This window comes from Channa argus, chromosome 14, assembly GCF_033026475.1.
Source record: "Channa argus isolate prfri chromosome 14, Channa argus male v1.0, whole genome shotgun sequence".
Classification (NCBI taxonomy): Eukaryota; Metazoa; Chordata; class Actinopteri; order Anabantiformes; family Channidae; genus Channa; species Channa argus.
The window spans coordinates 26,161,331-26,189,012 of NC_090210.1; the positions used below are offsets into that span (position 1 = coordinate 26,161,331).

At 40.8% G+C, this 27,682-nt stretch overlaps 2 protein-coding genes across 6 annotated transcripts; both read left to right on the forward strand.

Annotated features, from left to right (window-relative positions):
- The first annotated feature begins 1,015 nt into the window (after positions 1-1,015).
- On the forward strand, positions 1,016-16,971 carry afg3l2 (AFG3-like AAA ATPase 2). 3 transcript variants are annotated; one of them, XM_067474299.1, is made up of 17 exons: positions 1,018-1,241; positions 2,372-2,477; positions 3,429-3,497; positions 4,265-4,392; positions 4,476-4,628; positions 5,136-5,210; positions 5,486-5,610; positions 5,683-5,956; positions 6,644-6,781; positions 7,043-7,196; positions 7,310-7,417; positions 9,713-9,838; positions 9,927-10,037; positions 11,907-12,022; positions 12,259-12,459; positions 14,155-14,349; positions 14,758-16,971. In XM_067474299.1, the coding sequence occupies exons 1-17, from the start codon at positions 1,155-1,157 to the stop codon at positions 14,995-14,997; spliced, it is 2,406 nt and encodes an 801-aa protein (XP_067330400.1). In that variant the 5' UTR covers positions 1,018-1,154; the 3' UTR covers positions 14,998-16,971. The 3 variants fall into 3 exon arrangements, with proteins under 3 accessions (XP_067330402.1, XP_067330400.1, XP_067330401.1); XM_067474300.1 differs by having other exon boundaries at positions 5,489-5,610; XM_067474301.1 differs by lacking the exons at positions 11,907-12,022; positions 12,259-12,459; positions 14,155-14,349; positions 14,758-16,971 and adding an exon at positions 10,842-11,869 and having other exon boundaries at positions 1,016-1,241.
- A 701-nt stretch (positions 16,972-17,672) lies between these two features.
- On the forward strand, positions 17,673-27,572 carry puf60a (poly-U binding splicing factor a). 3 transcript variants are annotated; one of them, XM_067528972.1, is made up of 11 exons: positions 17,673-17,839; positions 18,837-18,932; positions 19,007-19,093; positions 19,304-19,354; positions 19,560-19,721; positions 20,154-20,246; positions 20,332-20,545; positions 20,811-21,001; positions 21,126-21,240; positions 24,852-25,090; positions 25,898-27,572. In XM_067528972.1, the coding sequence occupies exons 1-11, from the start codon at positions 17,819-17,821 to the stop codon at positions 26,195-26,197; spliced, it is 1,569 nt and encodes a 522-aa protein (XP_067385073.1). In that variant the 5' UTR covers positions 17,673-17,818; the 3' UTR covers positions 26,198-27,572. The 3 variants fall into 3 exon arrangements, with proteins under 3 accessions (XP_067385073.1, XP_067385075.1, XP_067385074.1); XM_067528973.1 differs by having other exon boundaries at positions 17,676-17,839; positions 18,772-18,932; XM_067528974.1 differs by lacking the exon at positions 19,560-19,721.
- The last annotated feature ends 110 nt before the right edge of the window (positions 27,573-27,682 follow it).

The following is a 27,682-nucleotide window of genomic DNA, read 5'->3' on the forward strand; positions in this document are numbered from 1 at the left end:
ACTTTGCTTCTTTTTCTGTTTCTTTACACTTTAAATATCACCTTTTTAGCTATTTACTTCCATTGTTACTTTCTACTTTTTTTCTTTTCTTAATTCAACTTTTCTTGGTATTTTGGATTTTTTCTTTTATTGTCATCTTCTTTCTTTCTCTTTTTGTTTGTATTTATCTCTCTTCAGCGTTTGCGGCTTTGAACGTGCAAACGCCTCTGCTCTCAGCAGCTTCTGAGCGGTCGGCCTCTACCGGGCGACTTAACAGCTCTCCCACGTAATTTCCTTGGAAATTGCCTTTTCTAGTTAGTTATTATATGTTCTCTTCAAGAACATTGAAAAAGAAATGAGTGGTCCCGCAAGGCTAAGTTTTGGGTTCTCCGTTATTTGTTTTGTATATAAATGAAATGTGTAAAGTGTGATTGTATTTAGTTTGCTGATGTACAAATCCTGAACAGGTTTTGGAGGTCATACAGATAGAGTCTGCATTTTTGAAGAAATTGTTTAATAGTAATAAATTACCCCTGAAGTTAGTTATGACTAAGTATATAATGATGGTGCCAATGATAATAGTGATAAGTTTATTTTTTTTTTATTTTGTATGATTTTTATTTATTTATTTAAATATTTATTTTATTTTTCCCTTTACCACCATCTTTACCCATAGTTTGCTGACCTTTCAAAAAAAAGTTAAATTTTTAAAACTCTTTCAGACTGTGTTTAACAGTCCAAATTCAAAATAACTGACGATGTGCGGGTATGTAAGTGGAGGTTCCATTCTGCGGGGCCAGGTCACATAAAACGACCTGATTTATTAATATTCTTCTTTCGCTCTCCTTCAACCTTAATTCTAGACAAGATTTGAGCAACGTTTAAGCGAAAGGTGTGCAGGTGATCAGTAGCATTCACAGGTTCACAGATAACCCCCCCCCCCCCCCCCGTGAGCGAAGCAAATTCTGCTAAAGTGACGCAGGAAGTACACACACGTGTGGAGTGGCAGCAGGCGGCGCTGTCTTTTTGACAAGCTGATAAACATCCACAAAGAAGTGTCTTCAGCCAAGATGGCGGAGCGGCGTGATTACGGAACACAAACATTGAACTTGAGTTGTGTCTAAAAATCTGTTGCTGCTGTTTTTCTCTTGGTTTGTGTCGGTGTGAACCACCGGATGATGGCTCACCGCTACCTGCGGCTGTCAGCCGCCTGTAGGAAGGTGTCTCGTCTGCTGCTGCCCTGCAACGCTCCGGTTTGGCTGGTAGGTAGGAAACATGCTAACATGCTAGCGGGCCCTGCGACCAAAGCAAGAGGGAGCAATCGCTGCTCGGCTGACAGGCCGGCATTGACCCGCAGGGTGAGCGCCATCCCCGGGTCACCTTCAGGTGTTACCTCACAGTGTTTCGGCAGGCAAATTCACCTGTGTGGCAGGTGGAAGGCTCCTGTCATTGACCAATAACCTTTGTAAAAATCAGAAGTAACGTTACTAATCACTCAGTCGAGTAGAAGTACTGCTGTAGCTCAGTTGGGAAGGCAGTCGACCATGGACCACAGGGTCAGTGGTTCAATCCCCACTCCTGGCTGCAAGTGTCCTTGGGCAAGACACTGAACCCCAAGTTGCTCCCGGTGGGTCAGGTGAGCACCTTGCATGGCAGCCACCGCCATCGGTGTGTGTGTGTGAATGGGAAGCAACATTGTAAAGCGCTTTGGATAAAAGCGCTATATAAGCGACTATTTATTTATTTATGATACCACAATGAAAAGTACTCAATCCCTAACATGAAGCAATAAAATGAAACTTGCTGTGATCCAGGTACAGAAACTGAAATTAGGTAAGCTTTATTAGTATTCGACCTAGTAACAAACACACCGGATAAGTTTGAGCCATTTATCAAAATCAGCAGAACTAATTCGATCTGGTGGTTTTCCTACTCGAGTCCAGTTTTGCAAACCCACACCTGCAAAGATCGGTAAGGGTACATATCTGAGGACTCTGTCCCATTCACGTAACGTGACGGTGATCAGCTGCACTCTCACCTATGGAAGGACACAACGTCGCATTTATCCTCACTAATGTTTTCATCCGTATCTTATGTCCCCTGCTGCTGATCAGGCCCATTTGGGCTGTATTTGACCGAGCAGCAGCTTACCACAGTCACGGTTTAATTGTTAGCACATGCGCAGTCGCTTAAACAGCTTTGGGAACACGCGGTGGTTCGTATGGACTCGGTCCCGTCCGTTAGGAACTGGGGAAATGAAGTATGAAATGGTCCTTACCCCCTTTGTTAGGGGGCGTTTTTCCCAGATTTTCCAGCGTACTTTGTGTTTCTCTGTATTTGCCCAGTGTTTTTCTTGTGGTCTGATGGCAGCCATGTTGTCTGTGTTGCTCAGTTGACCAGGTGTTCGTCAGCAACGGTAGAACAGATACATAGTGGGCGGAGCATGCTCAGTGAGCTGCTGGGCGCGAGCAGGAGGCTGAACTCCAAACCACCGAAAGGTATGAAACAGTGTCACGGTTTCATAACAGTGTAACAGTGTGTGCAGGACCCGGTTCTTTATGTGTATAATGCGACATTTCATTGTACAGTAAGATAAACTTCAACCAGACATGATAACCATTATCAGAAGTAAATAAATGGTGACTCTAAATTACATATACTATACATTACACATGTTGATGGGGTAAAAATCTTCTCTTGGATATTTCAGAGTAAGGGGATGCAAATTTTTGCACCCAACTGTAAGTCTTCTTTTTCTAAATCAGTGTTTCATTCTTTTACATATTTATATATTTTACAACCCTTTACACCAGCAGCACAGCGTTGATTTGTCATTTAAAAACAACTCACACAGCATGAAACAGAGTGACAACTTGATTTGCACACTGCAACAAGACACTACAGTGATTTCAATTTCAAGTATATTATATCAAATATGTTTGCCAAAAAAGTATAAATTGCACAGAAAGTTAGTTTAATGGGGACCGATAAATAGCAGAAGCAGATTAAATAGTGAGAGTGTACTCACACTTGTGACAACCCTCTAACTGTTCCGTAGCATGGTACCCTAAACGTCCAGCACAAAGTGATCAGCCGATAGGCTACGAGGGGTCCTAAATCAGAAATAAAATTTGATTGAGAGGGACCAATCCACTAGGTAATTGATTGCAAATGTCATTCTTTTAAAAACACCATATTTAAAACACAACATAAAACCAGACTTTAGTAAATTTTAGTAGTTGTATATTACATATGACTGTAGTTGTTATAGATTATGTAATTTAACTTGAACTGATAAGAATTAGCAGGATGGTCTTGGGTTGAAAAAACAATAATAAGTTTATTATTGTGGTTTAGTTGAACCACATTTGACAAACAGGGCTGTGGTTTAGGTAACGACCTGGTTCAGGGTAACGGGTAAACAATTAGTTTCTTCTCTCTCTCTCTAGGTTTTGAGAAATATTTTCCAGATGCTCAGAAAACTCCAAAAAACACGGAACCGGAAACTGCAGCTCAAGGTAGAAACACCTGGAGTTTTTGTTGTTGTTGTCGTCATCAGGGATTCACACTATTGGAACATTATTCTACACATTTCTTACTGTTCAGAATGTGTGGAAATGTTGGTTGGGTACTGGCTGCGAAATATCAGTGAAGATAATGTTATGAATAATGTGTATTTTTGTGGCTACACGACTAATTGTACAGTGTGATTGTTTAACAGTTGCAGTTTAACATTTGTAACACTTGTAATGCAGCTGATTTGGTTAAAGAGGCTATCTTTCCCTTTTTGTAATTGTAGTTGGTGTGAGTCCATGTTTTAACAGCAGAGTTGCAAAACACGGGCTAAATGTATGTAGAAGACGTCTCAAAAACTGAATGTCTTGTCTGTGTTGATTCTGTCCTGAGGAGGAGCCTTAAAGAGACAAAGGAAGAGCAAGTACGGCATAAAGGCCTTTTAATAGGAAAAATCAGTGTTTTATTCAATAGAGCCCCAGAAAAAATATGACCCTGAAAATATGCAGAAAATGAACTCCTTAAAATCTGACATTAGTTGTGACACTGTTTTGTTCTGATTTCAACATTTGTGTGTTCAGATGTCACCAAATTGTTTTACAGCATAAACAAATTAAAATGTAATCCTTGAGATTTTATCTGAGCAGTTTTGGTTCTGATTATGTTTTCTTGGTCCTGCTATTCTTTAATGCTTTTTTAATTTTTTAATTTTAAGTCCAGTTTCATCTGATTTTTTTTTTTTCTTGGTCATGTGGTTTTGTTTATTTCCCAGAAGCTAAAGCTGCTAATGGTCAGAGAACCTCTGCGAGATCAGGAGGAGGTGGGGGAGCAGCAGGGGGTGGTGGAGGGAAAAGAGGAGGTCGTAAGGAGGACTCGCACTGGTACAGCCGACTACAGAAGGTCAGTGTCACTGGAGGAGTCTGACAAATGCTCACCTGGTCTGACAGGTGTGTGGTTCTGACCTCAGATGGTTTTTATTTCAGGGGGACATTCCCTGGGATGATAAAGAGTTTCGAATGTACTTCCTGAGCGGGGCAGCATTCTGGACCATCGTCACTTATTATTTCTTCTTCAGGGATGGAGGACGAGAGGTCACCTGGAAGGACTTTGTTAACAACTATTTGTCCAAAGGCGTGGTGAGTATAGCTCCTGTAAAACTTGAGCCTCTGCTGAGTTTTTTAAACTTCTGTTTTTTTGAAAATCTGATAAAGCTCTTAGAATTGGGTAACAATCAGAGATGACGTTTCTTCTGGAGAGCTGAGACAACACAAGGCACAAAACACTAGCACAGACTTTTTCACAGTGAAGCCCTTTATCAGACATGGGATACGTAATGTTGCCATCTTCATCAATCTAACATTTACGGCTTTTTGACTTTTTTTACGTTAATGTTGAGTTTGTTCACACATCAACCGCGGTAGAGCGACATGGCACACATGCAATATCTGCCATAAACATTATATCTGTTTGCTTCAGTTTTAGTCATTTTAGTTGAGAATAAAAGTTAATCACTGACTAAGGTGTAAAAATATATATATTTTGACACTAAACTTCACAAACATAGGATTGTGTACATAGACTTCCCATCTTTTTTCCGCTCATGTAATTACTGATCAATTTGGGAGATTAATTTTTCTCACCAGGTCGACCGGCTAGAAGTTGTCAACAAGCGTTACGTCAAAGTGGTTTTCTCTCCAGGAAAGACTCCAATGGACGGGGTGAGCAAGAATCTCTTATGTGTTTGTGTTGGGCCGTCATGAGGCGTCCCTGATGCCACCTCTGTTGTTGCACGCTGCGATTCTCTAAACACTCATTTGTTAGTTCAGGTGTTATTGTAAAGTCTGAACGTAGCTGAAGACAAACAAAGTTAAAAATCTTTTTACAGTAAATCTTTTCATGTACCAACAGGATTTTAATGTTTCTCTCTGTAAACAAACACAGAGTGAAGCAGGGGTTTTACATCTTTCTTTGCATGTGTCTTTGTGTCTGGCAGCAGTATGTGTGGTTCAACATTGGCAGTGTGGACACGTTCGAGAGGAATCTGGAGACTGCTCAGTATGAGCTTGGCATCGAGGGAGAAAACCGACTGCCAGTGGTTTATTCCACCGAGAGCGATGGGTAAGGATCTGTCATATACAGATACAGGTCTGTAAGATCTCAGAGTTCTAACTGTTTTGCTGTTCTCTGTAGCACTTTCCTACTGAGCATGCTTCCCACCGTGCTCATCATTGGCTTCCTGCTGTTCATGCTACGACGGGGTCCGGCAGGGGCAGGGCGTCCTGGCCGAGGGATGGGGGGGCTGTTTAGTGTCAGCGAGACGACAGCAAAGATTCTGAAAGACGAGATTGACGTGAAATTTAAAGATGTGGCGGGCTGCGAAGAGGCCAAACTAGAGATAATGGAGTTTGTCAACTTCTTGAAAAATCCCAAACAGTACCAGGACCTGGGAGCCAAGATCCCTAAGGTGAGTTGGGGGAGGAAGACCCTCTGAACATGGCACGACCATTGGTTCTTTAGGTAAGACCTAGACCGCTAGTGGGAAGGCAGGTTTAAGAATCTTCAAGCTAACGGTGGGGCAGGAGGTCAGGAGTAGATTCTGGCACGGTTAATGCTACGTTTTAATTCAGACCGGGCAGAAGTTGTGCTCAAAAATTTATATGGACCTAATTTTTTCTTGTTATCCCATTAATTTATTAAGTATTTAGTGGGTGAATTATTATTTTGTTCTGCCATTGTTACTGTTCTGAAGATGACATGGGTTCATAATATTTTTATCTTTATAAAATTTTACTTTTACTTGAGTAATAGTGTACTCTTTATGCCAAACAAACCGGCAAACATTTGCACAAGCTCAGAAGATGGGAATATATGACTTTAAGGGTCAGAAAAACTCAAGGCCTCCCCCATCTCTGTGTGTGTGTGATTGTGAGGGCAAATGGGTGAATGAAGCAGTGTAAACCGCTTTGGGTACCAATAGGTAGAAAAGCGCTATATAACCGCAGCCCATTTACCAATTACATGGATCAAAAACACAAACATACCAGAGGTGAGAGCAGGGATAAAATGACAAAGACGCAATGAAAAGATGACAGTAAGCAATCTGAGATCAACCGAGTGTGTTCTCTACTAATGGGAGTTTATCTGTGAACAGGGAGCCATCCTGACGGGTCCACCAGGAACAGGAAAAACTCTTCTTGCCAAAGCGACTGCCGGTGAGGCCAATGTACCGTTCATCACTGTCAATGGCTCAGAGTTCCTAGAGATGTTTGTTGGAGTCGGCCCTGCCAGGGTGAGTAATTTTCTATGCTACTGCTTTTACCTTTGTTTCTCTTAATTTGTGACAACTAATTCTTAGCGTTTTTAATCTCACCTGAATTCTTGGCTATGTCTTTTTATTCATATGATGTGAGTTAAACCAATCTCAGTTTATGTGAAACAAGATCAGCAATGTGGATGTTAGAACACCTGAAACTATTGTGAACTTTGAGTTCTGCTATCATCTGGACCTCTCTGTCACAAAAATAATGTTGTGTTGTCCCTTTCGGTGCAGGTGAGGGACCTTTTTGTCATGGCAAGAAAAAATGCTCCCTGCATCCTCTTTATCGACGAGATTGATGCTGTCGGACGAAAGCGAGGACGAGGGAACTTTGGAGGACAGAGTGAGCAGGAGAACACGCTGAACCAGTTGCTGGTAGAGATGGATGGTGGGTGTCGATGTACCTATCAAGGTCTTTTACTTTGAGGTGGAGGTTTCTGGTTTGAAACTTTTTCAGTTGCTGATTAAGTGAAAAGGTCTCACTCTGCTCTGTTTGTTTAGGCTTCAACACAGCAACCAACGTCGTGGTTCTGGCTGGAACCAACAGACCAGACATCCTGGATCCGGCTCTAATGAGGGCTGGACGGTTCGACAGACAGATTTACATCGGTAAGAAATGTGGAGAATTTCTTCGACAGTTCATGTTTTTGTTCCCATATCAGGATCAGCAGGGCTTCAGTTATTTCTCTTTACCTTGAATTCAGGAGATAATTATCACATTGTTAAATTTAAAATTATATTAAGTCATCAGAAAACTGGTTAGTTAATAGAGAAAGTTAACAAATATTTTCTCAATTACTCCTTAGTAAAACAAAGTTTGAGAACATGTCAAATATTTGTTCTAGATAAAAACATTTTTAAAAGTTGTTTTCTCAGTGAGAACCTGATATATTCTACCATCACCCTAAAAAAATAAGGTTTTCCTCAAATAAGAAAATAATTATTCAGTTTTATAAAATGTTTTCCCCAAAACTATCTTAATGCCTTACTATCATTTAAGTTGTAAAAATGATGTTGCATCGACAAGACAATGTTGATTTCATTTAGTTTTAAGATAATGAACAGTTTCTGCTCATTCTAAAACATCTTAAAAAGCTTTGAACTGAGTTTCTTAAATAAAAGGCCTCAGAACTATTTAACAAGTCCCTTGGAAAAACAAAAATAAAAAAAATTGATCTGTCTACTTGAATTTCAATTTCCTTGGACAGTCTTCTATTAAGTCTCTTTTAAGAACATAAGTCTCTTAAGTTTCCTTCCTTCAGAACAACCTCCTTGGTTCAGGAGTGCTCGTTCTACAGAAATGTCACTCCTTATGGTCATGGAATTCCCACGGCATGCAAAACTGATAAATCTTAAGCTGTCTTAATCCTACTTGATCTATCTGCAGCCTTTGACACAGTGAACCACCAGATCCATTGTTCCGCACTCTTTTAGTTGAGCATCTGCGGTACAGCTTCGGCTTGGTTCAGGTTTTACTTGTCTAGAGGAACCTTCAAGGTATCTTGAAAGTGGCAAGTTTTGAACTTTCATTGCCTCCTCAACAGTGTGCCACAGGGCTCAGTACTTGGCTGTCTCTTGTTCGATTTATACTACATCCCTGGTTTCTTACACTGACATGGTTTTTCCTATCATTGCTATGCATACAACACACTGCTCTTCTTGTCCTTTCCACCAGATGGCTCCATTGTCCCATCATGCATTTCTGTTCATTTCTCTGACTTCTTTGCTTGAATGAGAGCGAGGCATACCTGACTCCGTCTCCCCAAGACAGATGTTTTAGTCCTCCGGATCTTCATTACAACACAACATTAGCTTAGGGGGGACGATCCCTGAAGACCGTAAATCTTTCTGTAATCTAGAGCTGATCGACAAACAACTGAGCTTTACCAACCACATTTCAACCTCTCAAACAGCAGAACTGACATCTACAAAAGAATGATCCAGTTCTATCTCTCTGAATATGCAACCCAGCTCCTAATATCTCACTTCAATTAATGCAATGCCTTCCTAACAGACTACCAGCAGCATAATCAAACCCCTCCAGACAATCTAAAATGTAGGAGACATCTCATTTTTTACTATCCAAAAAGTACACGTCACCCCACTCTTCAGCTCTCTACACTGACTTCCTGTAGCTGCCCACATCAGGTTCAAATCTCTGACTCTCAACTAAAGAGTGGTCTTCTCAACAGCTCCTTCCTAACTGAACTCCCTTTTCCAGGTCTACAGTCCCTCCCTCCCACTGAGCTCATGGTGGTCCTTTGAGCAAACTAAGCAGTGCATCTCAGCTCAGTGGTTCCACTGCTCCAAAAAAACCCACTTACGCAACTTCCTATGTAGCTCAGTTGGTAAGGCCGTCATCCACGGACCACAGGGTCAGTGGTTTGATCCCAGGTCCTGGCTGAGTGTCAAAAATGTCCTTGGTCAAGATACTGAACCTCAGGTTGCTCCTGGTGGGTCAGGTGACCACCTTGCATGGCATCCACCGCCATTGATGTGTGTGTGAATGGGTGAATTAGAAGCAACATTGTAAATCTCTTGGGATAAAAGTGCTATATAAGTGGCCATTTGAGTAGCCATTTACTGTGCACTTAAACAACTAATCTGAAAGGCAAAGAACTATGTTCCTCTTTGTCCTTGCACTTGTGTCTCATTAATAAAAACCTTGTTTCCCATAGCACTTAGCACTTGGTGTCTGCCATAGACTAAATGTAAATCTATTCTGTTTCCTGATGTTTATATTCGTAAAGTACAACTAAGGTTTGAAATGGAAGGAACTCTGAGTGTGGACATGTCTTGTCTCCGTCTCATCTCAGTTGCTGATGATGAGATGAAAATGTAAAAATACCTGAAACCACAGGTAAATGAACATGTTGTTCATCAGTCTTTGTTCTGGTGTCTCAGGTCCTCCTGACATTAAAGGAAGAGCATCGATCTTTAAAGTTCACCTTCGTCCTCTGAAACTTGAGCCTGGCATGGACAAGGACTCTCTGGCCAAGAAGATGGCTGCCCTCACACCTGGGTTCTCAGGTAAACATTTTTAATTTCCTTTTTTTTTATTTTCATTCAACAACTGTCAGTTATTCTGGTTTTATTCTCCTGGCTTTCTGTCTGTCAGGTGCTGACATTGCTAACGTCTGTAATGAGGCGGCTCTGATCGCTGCACGTCACCTTTCAGATGCCATCAACCAGAAACACTTTGAGCAGGCCATTGAGAGGGTCATTGGAGGTGAGATTGATTTTGTGCCAAATCTGAGGTTGTGGTTGTAACCAGGGCTTCCCAACCCATCAAATGTGTGTGGATTTAAGTAGTAACATGTAACAGACCCACTTATGCATATTTTTAAAATTGTAGTCTCTACAAATTTTTCAAATTGGTGTTCTGAGACACTATGACACTACAGCTCCCATGAGTACTACATGCACTAAGTTTGCAGTGCTACTGACACTGTAAGCAAGACATCCCCGTGGAGAACATAGTAGAGATGTGAACCAGAGGAGATACAGTTCAAACCAGGGGTTTACATACTGTATAAAAAGACACACAATCTTTTTTCCCCCTTTATTGTTTGACATTTAAGTCAAACTAAACTTTTCATGTTTTATGCTAGTTAAGGTCGCCAAAATTATTTATTTTTGCTAAATGCAAAAATAATGAGAACTCTTAATTACTTTTTTAAAGTCAAAAGGTAACTTTTTTTTTTTTTACTTTTTTTTTAGTATTTGATACCATTGCCTTTAAACTGTATGATTTGGGTCAAATGTTTCTCTTAAAGCTTCTCTCAATAGATTGCTGGAAATTTGACCTATTCCTCCTGACAGAACCGGTATAACTAAGTCAGGATTGTTGCCTGCCTTGCTCACGCACACCTTTTCCGCTCTCTTACACATTTTTTTTGATAGTATTGAGATCAGGGCTTTGAGATGGCCACTTCAAAACATTGACTTTGTTGTCCTTAAGGCACTTTGTAACTAATTTGGCAATGTCCAATGTATCATTGTCCATTTGGAAGTACCTTTTTTTTGTCTTTAGGTTTTAACTTCCTGGCTGATCTGGAGAAGTTACTTCAATATTTCTACATAATGTTCTGTCCTCATGATGCCATCTATTATGTGAAGTACACCAGTCCCTCCTGCAGCAAGAAACCCCCACAATGTGATGCTGTCACCCCCATACCTCACAGTTGGGATGCTCTTCTCAGGCTTGCAAGCTTCCCCCTTTTTCCTATAAATGTGGTCATTATGCCCAAACGGTTCAATTTTACTTTCCTCCGACGACAAGACACGTCTTCAAAAATTAAGATCTTGTCCCTGTGTGCATACCACAAAGGGGCACAATCCAGTGTTTTCTTATGCCAGTCCCAAGTCTATATAAATCCAGGTAATTGTGTAAGAAAAGCCATCTGACTTAAAACATGCCAAATCAAATGTATGAATCATGACTTCCATACGACAGAATACATGTTTGAATGCGAGAGACCCAAAGTCAGAGGCACCTTCTGGAAATTGTACCTAAGGTTGAACCAGACATGAGAGGTCCACAATTCCTAATATCTTGGCTGATTTTTATTTTTATTTTTTATTATTTTCCCATGAAGTCACATAAGGAAGCAGTGTGTTTGAGGTGTGTGTTCCTGCTGGCTCATACAAACTGCAAGTGGTGGCACATAAAAGGTGTAACAAAACCCACAAGTAGACCCGTCACAGTAATTCTGTTATCAACTTATTGTATGATATACATTGATGACTTTAACATTATTTACTCATCTTGATTTTGTTTTTGCGGAGCTGAATGATGTATATCATCATTTGTCTCTTTTGTTCTGAGGATTATCTAACCCAATAATCTCTAGCCAATGACACAACTTTGAGGTACTTTAAACCTCAAAGTTGTGTCATGAAAAATGTTGAGTGGCTAGTAACTTACAAAAACCACTAGCCACAGTGACTGGTGAGCAGAAAAGTTAGTGGTCAAGCCCAGAGTGTAACGTTTGTCAACTCGACTATACTTTTTGCTTCATTGATTCACACTGTACAAGACTCAGAACCAGTTTAAACCTTCACAAAAATATAGTGCATGATGTTGTCCTGGTTTGAGGTCTGGAGAAAAAGACTCAGGTCCTGCAGCCCGAGGAGAAGAAGACAGTGGCATACCATGAAGCTGGTCATGCTGTTGCTGGATGGTTCCTGGAGCACGCTGACCCTTTGCTGAAGGTGAGCATTCAGCTGAGGAAACAGTGCTTTTACAGTGTCTCTGTCAATACAACTTAGTGTGACTTTGGTTTTAGTGAATCATTCAGTAGTTATTTAGATTATTACTATAATTATTCAGTTTCCATCTGGACCTATCAGTGTTATAAGCTTTTATTGTAGTAGTCTTCTCAAAAGTTGGTTTATTAGGGATATTTGTCTAAAAATAATTTGGCCAGTAATTGTTGTTGTCTGTGCAGGTGTCTATCATCCCCAGGGGAAAGGGTCTAGGTTATGCCCAGTACCTGCCCAAGGAGCAATACCTGTACACGAAAGAGCAGCTGCTGGACCGCATGTGTATGACTCTGGGAGGACGAGTCTCTGAAGAGATCTTCTTTGGACGCATCACCACCGGTGCTCAGGATGACCTCCGGAAGGTCACACAGAGTGCCTACGCACAGGTCAGAGTTCATAGAGGATGGGGGTTTGTTCTATTGTTTGAAACATAATGTCATGTTTTGTTGTATGTCAAATGCCTGCAGAAGCAGACTGGAAAAAATATTTTAAAATATTATATTATGGTCAAATTGAGGCAGATGTAGATTAGTTGTTAGCACAGTTGTCCACAAACCACAGGGTTGGTGGTTCAATCTCTGCTTCCTCTTAGCCAGTGTCATCATTTCCTGAGGCATGACACTAAACCTCACATAGTAGTTCTTTGAATGGCAGCTGTCCTTAGCAGTTTCACAATGGGATCCACAGAAGATATTTTAAGAGCTGCACCAATTACAGAAACTTCCTAATCTGCAGATCTTGTCCTAAGGGATTGGTAACCAGAGTTGGAACCTAATGCTGGAAAAAAAAAGCCATTAAAGTAGTTTAAGAGGTGACTGGTGCCGAGGAGGAAGTAGCAAAGATTAATAAGAGTGAAGTGAGGAGGGTGTTGAAGAAGATGAAGAGTGAAAAGGCAGTTGGTCCTGATGACATACCTGTGGAGGTATGGAAATGTCTAGGAGAGGTGGCAGTAGATTAGTCCTTCTGACTAGTTTGTTTAACAAGATCTTGGAGAGTGAGAGGATGCCCGAGGGGTGCTGAGAGAGGAGCTGTGTGTGTATGAGGACGTCTGGAGTGGCAGAGAAGTATGTTAGAGTGATGCAGGACATGTATGAGAGCTGTAAGACCGTGGTGAGGTGTTCTGTAGGTATGACAGAGGAGTTCAAGGTGGAAGTGGGTCTACATCAAGGATCAGCTCTGAGCCCCTTCTTGTTTCCACTGGTGATGGACAGGCTGCCAAATGAGGTTAGACAGAAATTTCCATGGACTATGATGTTTGCAGAAGTGGAGGTCTGCTCTGGAAAGCAGAGGAATGAAGATTAGCTACAGTAAGACAGAATACGCGTGTAGGGACCCAGGTGGAATGGTGAGGTTACAGGGAGCAGAGGTGAAGAAGGTGCAGGAATTTAAGTACTTAGGGCCAACGCTTCAGAGTGACAGAGAGTGTGGAAAAGAGGTGAAGAGGCGAGTGGAAGTAGGTTGGAACGGGTGGAGAAAAGTGTCAGGTGTGTTGTGTGATAAGAGTATCAGCAAGAATGAAAGGAAAGATGTTCAAGACGGTGGTGAGACCAGCAATGTTGTTCGGCTTAGAGACAGTGGCACTGAAGAAAAGAGAGGAGGGGGAGCTGGAGGTAGCAGAGCTTAAGATGTTGAGGTTCTCTTAGGGAGATACAAAGATGGACAGGATCAGGAATTAATACATTAGAGGGACAGCTCATGTTAGATGTTTTGGAGATAAAGTCAGAGAGGCCAGATTGAGGTGGTTTGGACATGTTCGGAAGAGAGACCGTGATTATATCAGTAGAAGGATGCTGAAGTTGGAGCTGCCAGGCAGGAGGTCTAGGGGAAGACCAAAGAAGATTTATGGATGTAGTGAGAGACGACATGAAGTTAGTTGGTGTGAAAGAAGAGGATGAAGAGGATAGGGTTAGATGGAGACACATCATTCGCTGTGTTGAACCCTGAAAGGGAACAGCTTAAAAAGAAGAGGACATATGAACTGGTCCTATGTCAACATAGTTCCCTATGTTCCTAATTTCAGATTAGAAACGTTTGTTACACAACCTTCCTAATGTTAGTCCGACCTCTCTGTTCTGTTGCAGATCGTTCAGTTTGGGATGAATGCCAAGGTGGGGCAGGTTTCCTTTGACCTGCCCCGGCAGGGTGAGATGGTTCTGGAAAAACCGTACAGTGAAGCCACGGCTCGTCTCATTGACACCGAGGTCCGAACCCTCATCAGCGAGGCCTACCAGAGGACCCACCAACTGCTCAGTGAGAAGAAGGCTGAGGTTGAGAAGGTAACATCTAAGTCATCTTAAGGAACCTTTATGTGTTCCATATATAACAGGTTCTAGATAAAGAAACAAAGAAATGTGTCAGGGTCCATACAGTCATGCAAAAGTTGGTTCTTCCTTTTTTAATTCCATGATTGTGTAAAAACATGACTTGGTGCTGCTGAAATTGGATCTACAAACGATTGAATCAAACACGTTTGTTTTGGGGGTTTTTTGGCTTGATTATTGTTAAACAACAACATGCTATATCATATTTTAGCAACCAGTGGAACTGCAAACGATAAACAACACACACTGAGTTATTGAACATTTTTTTTTGTCAAAAATGTAAAACCATCACTACATATCAGTGTTCTAGGTCATGAGTAGAAAAAAAACCTGCTTTTGGTATGTTCTGGTGGCATTCTCCAGGTGGCGCTGCGACTGCTGGAGAAGGAAGTTCTGGATAAGGGCGACATGGTGGAGCTACTAGGAAAACGTCCGTTTGCAGAGAAGTCAACGTACGAAGAGTTTGTGGAGGGAACCGGAGGGGAAGATGAGGACACCTCATTGCCAGAGGGTCTCAAGGACTGGAACCAAGAGAGGAAGGACAAAGAGGAAGGCCAGGATGAGCAGGTGGCACGCCAGATCTCCAGTGGAATGCCTTTCTAGGACATGATGAACGTCTGGGGTCTTCTACCATCACAAACACAAACTCATCACTCTTGTCTAAAAGCTCTGTTCTGTTCACAGAACCTTCTAAGTTATCTGAACAGTCTTTGGGGTAACTGTGTTTACCACCAACCCAAACTATGACCCAAACCATTCACGAGTCTAGAACCTTGTTTATATGAAATTCTATAATAACCAGAGCTCTATAACTGTCTTACTTCCAAATAATAAACATTAACTTTTAATAGAAGATTTCATTATTTTATGTTTTAGAGTACTAAACCCTCATCCCAACACACAATTCTTAGGGCACTTTTGGACTTGAGGAAACTGGTAGTTCTTTGAACTATGGCTTTAAGTTCCCATTTTTTTTCTTGTATCTCAACCGCAGCAATTAAAACCCAAAAAGATTCAACACTGTTATGAAAACCATTTAGTTATAGCGGTCAAACGTTTTTCAGCTGAATAGATCCAGATGTCATGATGTGGCACCACCATGCAAGTACTACGTGACCTGAGCAGGCTGCAGTCTGGGTCCTCACAGTTAATTAATTCCTGTGGAGGTGAATGGACCTCTTTCAAAAAAACGTGTTTATGAACATGAGCCAGCAGCCAGTTTTAAATTGTAACACACAGCCCAGGAATAACCTTCCTCCAACTATTTGGTCCAAATGTGGACTCTGTCACACATAAGTTCTATAAACCACACACACTAGAACTCTCCACAGTGATAACTCGACTCTTGATCTAGCTTTATCATAAGAACTGTTGTCATGTGGAATACAGAGCTGTTATCTACAGTAAAAAAATGTTGCAAGAATAATCCACACAAACTAGATGTTTAGAATCATGTCATACATTCTTGAACTTATCTATTTTGTGAAATCTGAATTTTCTGCTGTTAAATCTTTTTAGTTCTAAATTATAGGTTATTCACAGAACACACAAGTTTACAAAATATTCTTTCATCCTAGTCAGCTTTAGTTCTAAACATTGTTCTGAACATTTCTTGTGACTGAAAGAACCCCTTAAGAACCCTGGCATTGAATCCTGGAACATTTCTCGCCAAAGAACTGTTCTTTGATAACACCTCTAAACTTTTGCTCTTCCAGACATTTCACTTCAAGGTTCTGGAATAATGAAGTCAATGCATTTGATAAAACATTTGCCCTAAAGTTCCAGTCACTGAGAACCCCACAGATCTTTGGATGTTAAACCTTTTGCTCAAAGCTTGCACAGAACATTTCTGTATAGTATCTATTTTGTCCCTATGTGGTTTTCAGAAACTCTGTTTTGACTTAACTGATGAGAGCGGTTACACTTTTTGTTTCTTAGCAATGTTGTAGATAATTTATAACAAACAGATAAGCTTCCTAATATGTATATAATGTTTTCCAATCTGCAACAACACATCTAGCAGGATTCTGGGTCATCCCTACCAAACACAAACTTTTAAGTTCTCTCCTATCATCATAACTAAGAACCTGTTCAGACTGAAAGAACCTTAAATAACTTCGCCAATATGTTCTGTAATATTCTCTGCAAAGAGGTATATTTAAGTAGAACACATTTCTCTTCTAAAAGTTTAAGTGTGTGTGTTATAGCCTCAGACTCTGTAGCAGCTGGTTCTTCATGGTTTCAGCAGAGGAAAAGAATGATAGTTGTGAAGTCTTGGAGGGACTTGATTATGTAACTAGAAAAAAAGTCAGTGGCTCTAAACTCTGAAGTTATCAATTTCTCTTCCAACACAGAGGTCTCACTGGAATAACCTACATCAGTGAAGTTCTGCAAAATGATCAGTACGATCGATCCTGAAAATGCTGATCACATTCTCTTTCAATGAAATGAATGTACAGAGCTGCATTTTCCTGATCAGGAATTGATTAGTTATTGATCAGTTCTGCCTCATGTGAACCTGCAGCTGCTGTCACTGTAAACATGTAATATGATGTGAAATACAGTATTTATAATGTGTTTTTGTTTGATGAATGAAATGTTTTACAAAGTCAGAAAAAAGTCAGTAATGCCAATAATGAGCAAGGAATGATTTTAGTGGGAAAATGAGAATAAATCAAAATCTCTAAAACTAAAGAAAGCATTTGTAAAAACAGCACAAATCCAGTGATGCTTACAGAACTGAAATCCAGTCCACAAAGTGCTGTTAAATAATAATTATTATTTTTTTGTCCTTTCGGTTTATCCCATGAGTTCAGGGTCACCACAGCAGATGATTGTCCACATGTTGATTTGGCACAGTTTTTTTCGCCGGATGCCCTTCCTGACGCAACCCTAACCCTGTAGGGGCACACCATTTACCTGCACCAGTGGGCCATTTTTTTGTATATTATTTCAAATATTTATTCTTATTTTAACTTGCAATTTTTAAAAACTTTTTTAGTGGTACTTCACAATATATATACACATCCTACTATCAGGTAAATAGGGTACATTTGTAATGAAATCTATTTCAGAACAATTGAAAATAACTTTGAAATGACTTTAAATTTATCCTTATATCATAATTATTTGTAAAAGCAAACATTATTTATAATAATAATAATTGTATATCATAGATGGTAAAAAAAAATTATTCACAGTTTGAGGATTAACACCTGCTTTGGTTAGTGAAGAGTATGCGTATTTTACTTTGAAAGGACATTAAAAAAACATTTAAGTATGAAAATCCTGGACACTGAGGAAGTGACGTGTGGCAGCTTGCCACTGTTCCCGCAGCTGAGACATCGGAAACATTACTACATTAAAACGTTATTTCACTCCAAGGCGAAGGAGAAAGTAGCTGAAAGAGCCGCAGCTGAGCTGTATGGCGGCGGCAGTTTCTGCGGTATGAAAACTGGTTCATTTTGTTCTGGCTCTGAGAGAGACAAGCTAAGCTAATGCTAACAAGAGGGACCGGAGTGGTTTCTGTTGTGTCAAATGAAACCGAATCAGTGTGAAACCACAATCGCACAAAGACAGAAATCAATTAGACTGATTCATCGAGCACATATTAACGTTATCAGTTATGATGTGATGAGTTAATACTGCAGAGTTGCTGGATTTAACCTAGGCTAACAGCAGAGAAGTTCTGGAGGGTTCTGTTAGCTCATGCTAAGCTAACCGACTGATGTCACTGAGTAGTGAACCACAGCTGACGGTCCGACGGTTCAACTCCGGTCTTAGACAGGCTTATCCACTTTTCCACAGCGGGAAAATTTGAACTATTCGAACAGTGATAAAATAACTATTATTAAGCCGTTAATGCCGAACCAGACTTCATTCATAAAATAACCGTTTTTCACTTCAGCTTAGAACCGGTCTTCTTTAAACGTGCTTGCAGACTCTGTAAAGGTAATCTGCGGTGGGTTCGAGGGAAAGACCGAATGAAGGTCTGAACTGTAAGCCAGCTCCTCAAACACTAACAACTAGTATCCGCTCAGTATTTCCACCGTGATCCACTGTGGAAATGCAGTTATTTTTCTTTAGTAAAATCTTAAGAGTTTTAGCAGCTTTTTAAGATTCAAACAGAAACTGGTTGTAAATTAGTTATAATTAAGATGTTTTTGTTGTCTTTGCTGGATCAGCAACTACCATTATTCCTCCACATTTTACATTCATGTGCCACGTCCATCACATAACGGTATATGAAATATTGTCTATGTATCACTATTATTGCCTCCTCTTGCAGCTGTCTTTTCAAGAGTGAAGCAGAGTACTATTTCCTCTGTCCTCAGTGTGGTAGAAATGACAGAAAACCCATTTTGTCACCGACTTTAGTTCTGGATCACGGTGCGCCTTCCGACTGAGGGTGTCTTTGTTTTGTTCACATGTTGTGTTAAAAGGGAGGGCCGTCTCTCATCATGGAGAATGGACAGAGCACCACCACCAAGCTGGGCCTGCCGCCGCTCACCCCCAACCAGCAGGAGGCGCTGCAGAAGGTAACGCACAGTCCTGAGTTGTCACTCTATTAGACATGGTACTGAGGTGTGATTGGCTGTTTTCTTGTCTGCAGGCCAAGAAGTACGCAATGGAGCAGAGCATCAAAAGTGTTCTGGTCAAACAGACTCTTGCTCAGCAGCAGCAGTTCACCAGCCTCCAGGTAAAAAACACAAACTGTGCCGCTAGCACCTCACTTTTGCTGCAGATCCTAGAAAACCTGGAAACCTTTAATACACATTTCATGGGATGTCCAGAAAAATTAGTCCAAGTGTTGAGGAAAGTGTGCAGCAGAGATTCAGTCTTAACTTGAAGCATTAGAAATGAAACACATTTCACTCCACCATGGTGACCTTTTCTCTCCTTGTCTCAGATGGCATCTCTGACAATGGGCTTGGGAGACGCTCTGTCTCCTCTACAATCGGTAAGTTCAAGTTTTCTGATAACGAGTCTGCTTTGAAGTCAGTTTGTGTTCAGGATGAATCGAATTGCTCAGGTCAGTTTAGCCACCTGGAATCAATGAAAGGGTCTGATGTAAAGTTACATCAGTATTCACTGAATCTGTCTCGGCGTGGGGCGTTCAGGACAGAATGAAGGACTAAATAGCATTAAAACTGATCTGTTTCCAGGTGGCTGCTCAGCGTCAGAGAGCTCTAGCCATTATGTGTCGAGTCTACGTTGGTTCCATCTACTATGAGCTGGGGGAGGACACCATCAGGCAGGCCTTTGCTCCGTTTGGACCAATCAAAAGCATCGACATGTCCTGGGACTCTGTCACCATGAAACACAAGGTCCCGCACCACCAGCTCTCAGACAGTCTCAGTTCTACCTGTTCGGTTTCAGATTTTTGATTGTATGCTGCAAACAGTGAGGAAACATTTATAACCTGGGAATCACAGAACACAGCAGAGATATGTTCTCATGATTCATAAGGAAAACAAAAATATTTTCTTGTAAGTCGTGTTGGATAAAAGCGTCTGCTAAATGACTAAATGTAAAATACTAGAACAACAATAATTCACGAGCAACTATTTCCCTCTTTTGAGCCGTACAAAAACATTTCTAAGGAGGAAGAATGCTGTTAAGAAAGCATGAGTAGAAACCTAAAGATCTAAGTCAGACTCTCAATCAGCAGGTCAAGAACAAGCCAGGCTTTAGTAAAAAAAAAATCAGTCAGTTCTTGTTTCTTTAATAAACATTAAATCAAAAGTTTGTGTTTGCAGGGCTTTGCCTTTGTAGAGTATGAGATGCCCGAGGCAGCTCAGCTCGCTCTGGAACAGATGAACTCTGTTGTCTTAGGAGGCAGAAACATTAAGGTGAGTCTACACCAGTACAAATACGTGAAGTTTAAGCCATTGCTGACATACAGAGAATTATTTTTACCTTCCCCTCACCTTGCAGGTTGGGAGGCCCAGTAACATAGGCCAGGCTCAGCCAATCATCGACCAACTCGCAGAGGAAGCTCGAGCCTTCAACAGAATCTACGTGGCATCTGTACACCCTGATCTCTCTGATGATGATATCAAGAGCGTCTTTGAGGCCTTTGGGAAGATCAAGTCTTGCGTGTTGGCTCGGGAGCCGACCACAGGGCGGCACAAAAGCTACGGCTTCATTGGTAAGCACAGCTGATAAACATTTGTAACCAAAGGACTGATATTGGAGAAGTGATCCAGAATCAGAGCGGACGCAGACAGCTGCTTCCTGACCCTGATAATAACTGTGACATGATAAAAACAATACATATATATATATATAAAATTTTATATTAAATCATTGTTGATGATGATAATAATATTTAACCTTTACTTTAACTTTATGTGCACCAGTCATCAATGTGTGAAGACTTAACAAAGTCTTTGTTTCGTCATTTTGGTCTCCAGAGTATGACAAGGCTCAGTCTGCTCAGGATGCTGTGGCTTCTATGAACCTATTTGACCTCGGGGGGCAGTACCTCCGTGTAGGTAAGGCTGTGACTCCACCCATGCCCCTCCTTACACCGACGACCCCAGGAGGACTCCCTACTGCTGCTGCAGTGGCTGCTGCTGCTGCTTCCGCTAAACTCACTGCTCAGGTGAGTCATAAATCTTTTCCACAGTATCTAATGTAGTTTTTTTTTTTATTGTTGTAGTATATACACCTCTGGAGTATTTGATATACTTTCTGGAGTAAGGCATTTTGTTCTGAGGTGCGTTCAGGATGCAGTGGGGGCGTCGGTGCTTGGAGCTCTGGCTGGACCGGCGCTCCTTTCTCAGCAATTGGGAGGACTTCCTCAGGCCGTCATGGCTGCCCAGGCTCCAGGTGTCATCACAGGTAGGAACACCTATAGCCTCATCAACACCACCTTTTAACAAGGACATCATGCTGTTCAATTACACTACAGATCTCCTGCCTGAAGTGTCAGTGTGCAGCCAATCATAGCATTTTATTATGACAGGTTCAGCTCGCATCAGTCTGGCCCCACCCAGTGTCTTGACAGACCTATATAATGTAACCTGGTCTCTCTCCACACTTGCACAAACACCACTCTGCTGAATGTTTTGAGAAAATTTTATTTTCTACTTGTGCGATGTGGTAGTGTACGTGATTGTTAGGGATAAAAGTTTATATAGATTATACAGGCAAGATGTATTATTGATGTATGATGTATGATTTTATTTTTTTCTTTTGTTTGGTCTTTGCTTAGTACTGAGCTTTTCTTCTAGCAAATCATTATACCTTTTTTTCTTCCCCAAGTAAGAAGAAGAATGTCCGGTAAAAATTAATTCACTGTTTTTTGGTACTTGGTCATCTAGTCTTTAGTAAAGTGTTTGTCATGTAAGAGAACACATGGAATGGTCAAAGTTGTTTTATTAAAACTTGAGGAGGGTTGATACAGGGAGATTTAGTTTCCTGGTTTTCAGCATAATTGGTCATAAAATGCAATCTGATTTTAACCAAGTGACAAATATCAACAAACAACATTTCTAAGCTGGTAAAACATGAACAGATCTTTCATGTCTATTCTGTCTACACACCCAATAAACGTCCAATGTGATGGTGGAAATATTAATGGCAACACTAGGATTCTGAATGGAGTAACAGCTTGAGACTTGAAGGATTCATTAGAACTGGTTAACTTCTCTGTTCATGATTCAACAATATGCAGAACCTTGAACCGACATGATATCTATGGCAGGACACTATTGAAGAAGCCATTACTCTACAAGAACAACTTTGCAGCATGCATACACTACTAATAAAATGTCTTGTAGACGGATGAAACAAAGGTAGAATTGTTTGGGAAGAACACATAGTACTATGTATGGCATAAAAACAGAACCTCGTACCAACATGAGAAGATAATATCAATACTAAATAACGGTTAAAGCAGTTCTGTGAGGAAGAATGATCCAAAACTTATCTTGATCTTTGTGTAGGTCTAAACCAATGATACAGGAAGTGCTTGTTTGAGCTTTTTGCTGCCAAAAGTTTTATAACTAGTTATTAAAATAGTGTTATCAATGGATGTTAATCTGTGTATTCCATAAACAAAAGTTTCATGACTCTTTGTTTTTTTTCAGCTTAGAAATATTGTGGTGTTTGATATTTGTGACTTAGGAGAAAATCAGATCACATTTCATGACCAATTTATGCAGAAAATCAGGAAATTGCAAACAGTGCCAGTATGATGCCCTTATTGAAAGTACTGCAGTGTAGTACTGCAGCAACGCATCACCAGTAGGGAAAACAAATCACCTCACGATGGTCTAAACCCAGCTCACTTTTCCTGTTACTAGTTTGACAATCCAATGCTTGAAAAATTCTGCTTGACAATGAGGGGAAGAGCTCACATTTTATGACTAAAACGATTAGACCGCCACAAGCTAGTGATAGGAAGGTGTGACCCCACTGCTTACCTTACTTCATAGTAAAATGAAGCACAATGCAATAGGTAGCAAAAATGTATAAACACTAGTAGCCTACTATCCTAACAGCTATAGCTTTGCTGCTAATATTAAGTTAAACAAGTAGTGAAAGCTTAGATTGCATTTTTGTAGATGGGTACAAGTTCTGCACTACAGCATTTCCTCAGGATGTTTTCAGTGCAGCTTCATTGAGTGGGAAGAAGTACATCAAATGATTCAGAACAAACTACTTTTGTTCCTTTGCATATATTGCACGATGCCATGCCAATTATAACCTACTACATCTGTGGAATTGCCCAAATACCTTTTGGTTCACTGTTAAATACAACTCTTGTTACCTTCATTGTTTATGTTTTGGTGTTGCTACACTGCCTGCATCCACATCATGTGAACAAAAGCAAAGGTTTATTCAAATGACAAAAAAAGTAACTGTCAGAAAGAGTGAGCACAAAATAAATGGTAGGGCATAATAAACAATAGAGGGTATTCTATTGCAACAAGATATGTCATATTGCACAGCTCTACGTAAAAATAACTTGAAGGAAATAACTCGTCAATGCTAGATAAATGTTTGAACCAGATAGTAAGAGAAGTCATGCCAGCAAGATGTCTAATTTACTTTGTACCAAGAAGAGAGAAAAACGATAAAACAGGGTAGAACAATAGTTTAAACATAAGATGAGATGAGATCTTGTGCGAACAAGATAACGTGTGGTATGAAGGTAAGACCCTGAAAAAACATGATAAAGCTTCATGAGAACCAGATTAATATTTCTATGAACATAACATGTGAATGCAAAATTTTTAATGTATGAGAACAAGATGGAGATCTCTTTTAGCTGCATGAACGTAATAATTTGGGTAAACTGGAGGGGTGCACCCTGTGAGAACAAAAGTCTGGTTATTGAAAAATTCTAATGTGAATATGCACTGTAATGATTTAGAACATAAAGCCTTCTAAGACATAGTACTACGGACAAGATTACTAATAGTGTACTTGTATAAAGATGATGAAACACTGTCAGAAAAGCAATAATATGTTCATGAACTTCACACGTAGTTCTGTGAACAAAATATCTTGATTTGACCAGGAAAAAAACAATCTCAAGAGTCAAATCTTTAAGGCCTGAGCAGGTGTTAAGCTGCTGTGAAGGGAAAGAGTTCGACCAAGACAGGAAGCAGTTTGTCCCAGTTGTTGTTGATGTTGCTTCATCAGAAGCATCTCCACTAATAGTTTTTTTCTCTCTTATTGTCTTTTCTTCTCTCTCTCTGTTTTTCCTCTTCTCCCTCCCCCTCGACCCCCAACATTTGCACCAACAGTGACCTCTTAACCCCTCCCTTTTGCTGCACACTGACCAACCAGTGAAGAGGACTGTTTCTAGCCCCTCCCTTTAAACATAGCCCCACATTCCTATTGGCCAGTGAGTCTCAAATCCTCTGTGATTTGTGGAGTTTCAGTCATGTACAGCTCACCTGCACACATTCATGAGCAGTCGGGGTACAGGGGTGGGAGGGGGTTCACATATGACTTCAGCTAGTGGGGTTTGTTCATCCTCCTCTGATCCTCTTAGCATAAAGTCCAAAACTTGTGACAGCTCCTGTTTCCTGAGATTATTTCTGCACTAATCGTAAGTATTAGTTTAAATTCACCATGGTCACTAGAGGAAGAACATTGGGCAGCTGAGAGTTAAAGGTCTGTGGGTGCACTTGTTTACAGCTAATTGTTGGGAAGAGACGTACCATAAGTGGGTGAAGTTGATCCCTGCTTTTCTTGCTGATAGAAACAGAAGCACAAGCTCAGGCATTTTAGTTGTACCTCCACCCATCTCCTGAGAAATGCTGTACAGGCTTGTTAAACCAGTGCACCCAGTGTATTTTATGGTTGGAACAAGAGGCCGAGGTTGTCCCCAGTCTGGTGAAGATTCTTTAATCTACAGCACCCTGGGGTGGTGACCTGTGGCCAGACTGCAGCCATCTGTCTGACTGTTGTCCCGTGTCGCTTTTTATCTGTTTCAGGGGTGACCCCAGTTCGTCACGGCCTGCCTCAGGTTGGTCTGGTGAACCCAGTACTGGCGACGCCCCCAGCGTTAATGGCCTCTTTTGGTTCTGAGGTGAAGCGGAAAGAGGAGGAGGAACGGCAACAAGAGGTGCAGCAGGATGGAGCCATGGAGCCACTCAGTGAGCAGGAGCACATGAGCATCAGCGGCAGCAGTGCCAGGCACATGGTGATGAGGAAACTGCTCCGCAAGCAGGAGGTATGGCTGCAAACCCTGCACACAAGCAAGGCACTAACAAGAGGAGGGTTCTTCTTCTCTTTCTGCAACAAGGCACTTTCAATCGCGACCAAAGGGGCATACAGATTTTAGTATGGTCGTTAAAGTAGTTAGAAATATGAACAGAATAAGCAATTCAATAAATTTATGACAACAGAAAGGAAAATGTAGTTTGTATACAAAGAACTGAAGTAGACCTGCAAAGCAAGTATACTGAGAAAACCCCGAACACCAATGGAGCACTCTTACACTTAGTCATTATTCAGACATTTTTGTGCTAAGTGACTTAGAAGTTAGGTACAAAGCAGCAAATAATCAAGGACAAACACATTTAAGTGCAAAGGAAGTTGTGGAAGAGTTCTGTCTTCAGCAGTTTTTTTGAATTAGTGGCAGTGAGGCTGCTGAGTGAGCAGAGTTTGGGCACTCGTTCCACCATCGTGTGACCATTATGCTGAAGAGCTTGGATCTACTCTATGGTGAAGGGAACACCAGACACAGTTTGTTCTTCTACTTTATGGGTACCCAAAGTATACTGCTTCTCATTCACCCATTAATAGCGACTTGGGGTTTAGTGTTTTTCCCAAGGACAGTGTAACACAAAGCTCAGTCACTGTGGGTAAAGGTGGAGCTGATTTTAGCCACTTTGTGTGCTGACAGGTAGTTGACCGTTAATGACATTATTTTCATTAGAAAACTTACCACCAGGTGGTTTTAATGTTATTGCTGATCAGTGACAGCAGTCAAGGACTGAACTAAATGATTGTTCTAACAATGACTCTTGTCCGACAGTCGACTGTCATGGTCCTGAGGAACATGGTCGGTCCTGACGACATTGACGATGACCTGGAGGGTGAGGTCACTGAGGAGTGTGGGAAGTTTGGCCAGGTAAAGCGTGTCATCATCTACCAGGAGCGTCAGGGCGAGGAGGACGATGCTGACGTCATTGTTAAGATCTTTGTAGAGTTTTCAGAAGCGGCCGAGATGAACCGAGCCATCCAGGCACTCAACCACCGCTGGTTTGGAGGACGTAAGGTGGTGGCTGAGGTGTACGACCAGGAACGCTTTGAGAACAGTGACCTGTCGGCGTAGAACACAAATGTACTGAAACGTATAAACTCAGCGTAGAGTAGAGGCCTCTTTCTAACCTGTGAGTTTTTTTATTGTTGTTTGTCAGCAGAGAAACTTTTCATCTGTTTGTTTCTGTACAGGATTTAAAGGACCACGCTGCAGTTTTTCATGTTTTCACTACAAATAACTGATATTTTCCACTCCTGCTCATCATTGTCCAGCTCAGCACATTTCATATTGATCTTGGTCTTTCCAGCAGAAGCAACTTTCACCTTATTTTACAGCCAAATCAATCAACAAAAAATGAATTGGAAAATATTTTTGTTTTATTTTAATGGTTTGAGATATTCAGCTAAACCTCCTTTCTTTCTTTGACACCCCAGACTTTTTTGTATCATAGGAAACTTGAAATAGCTAAACAAGACAGTAAAGAATGATATGCAAGATTTTCAGTTTTACGGGCAAAATTCCTACTTAATCAAATAAAAAGCAAAGATAAAGACTCACTTGTGGCCCAAGTTTGTTAATTAGATTTTCAAAGTTAATTGGATTTCAATTTAAACTTTGTGCATATTACTCTTATGCTCCCTGTAGTTTTTAGGCTGTAGTCTTTATATGTAATATGACATATTCAATTACAAAAATGTTATGGAAACCACTTCACGACATTGCAGTCTTGAAAAGTTGGTTCTTTTCTGTTTCTTTTTTCTTTTTCTTTTTTTTCTTTTTTTTTTTTAATAGAGATTGTGAACAGATAATATTCAACTTCTGATTATGTATTAGGAGACTGAAGTTTGAGGTTAATCTTTACCTCAGAGTTTTAGGTCTGATCTTGAAGAGGGTGTCACGTTTTGAAATCATACAAACTGAGTTCATGTGGTGCCATATTGTTGTAAATGAATTGGGAGGGTGCAGCAGGTAAATCTGGTCCTGTTACAACCTTGAATTTGTCCAGAGGGGCTTGCAAACCTGTCAGGTTTTAAACTTGAACATTGGTGCGCATATTCTGAGTTCAATTATTAAATGAAGAGCAGGACGGAGACAGATTTGAGCTGAAACATGAACCCAGCTGTGGTCCAGATGTTACGTTACCTGTTTTAGTGCCCAACGTTAAAGCAGCAGAAACATCTGGATGTGTCATTTCGATGTATTTTGAACTTACTGACATTCCTGAACGCAACTCGCCACTATCCAATTTCAAACCAACCCACGTCTGTCCACACTGTGCTGAAGTTAGACAAGTTGTAGTGACGTTCTGTGAATGTTTTCTGAACGCTGTTGATTTTCCTAAGAGACAAAAACCTTAAAGCTCCAGAGGTCAATGGTGCGTTCAGCTGGTCTTCAGCTTTCTGAAGATCAAACACCAAAATATGTGAATAAAACTTTTCTACAAACAGTGTGAGGTTTAATTCTGATGATTTGAGAGTTATGGTAAAAAAAACTGTGACGATAACAGTTCCCAGCTCAGAACTTATACAGCACGTTCAAAGGTTTAAAGCCATAATC

Excerpts from the sequence above, each read along its gene's own strand:
- afg3l2 (XM_067474299.1), top strand. The coding sequence starts at position 1,155 with ATGATGGCTCACCGCTACCTGCGGCTGTCAGCCGCCTGTAGGAAGGTG. Across the intron at positions 5,611-5,682 it reads TATTCCACCGAGAGCGATGG|CACTTTCCTACTGAGCATGC; the intron begins GTAAGGATCTGT and ends TGTTCTCTGTAG. Across the intron at positions 5,957-6,643 it reads TGGGAGCCAAGATCCCTAAG|GGAGCCATCCTGACGGGTCC; the intron begins GTGAGTTGGGGG and ends ATCTGTGAACAG.
- puf60a (XM_067528972.1), top strand. The coding sequence starts at position 17,819 with ATGGCGGCGGCAGTTTCTGCG. Across the intron at positions 19,094-19,303 it reads AGCAGTTCACCAGCCTCCAG|ATGGCATCTCTGACAATGGG; the intron begins GTAAAAAACACA and ends TCCTTGTCTCAG. Across the intron at positions 21,241-24,851 it reads GGCTCCAGGTGTCATCACAG|GGGTGACCCCAGTTCGTCAC; the intron begins GTAGGAACACCT and ends TATCTGTTTCAG.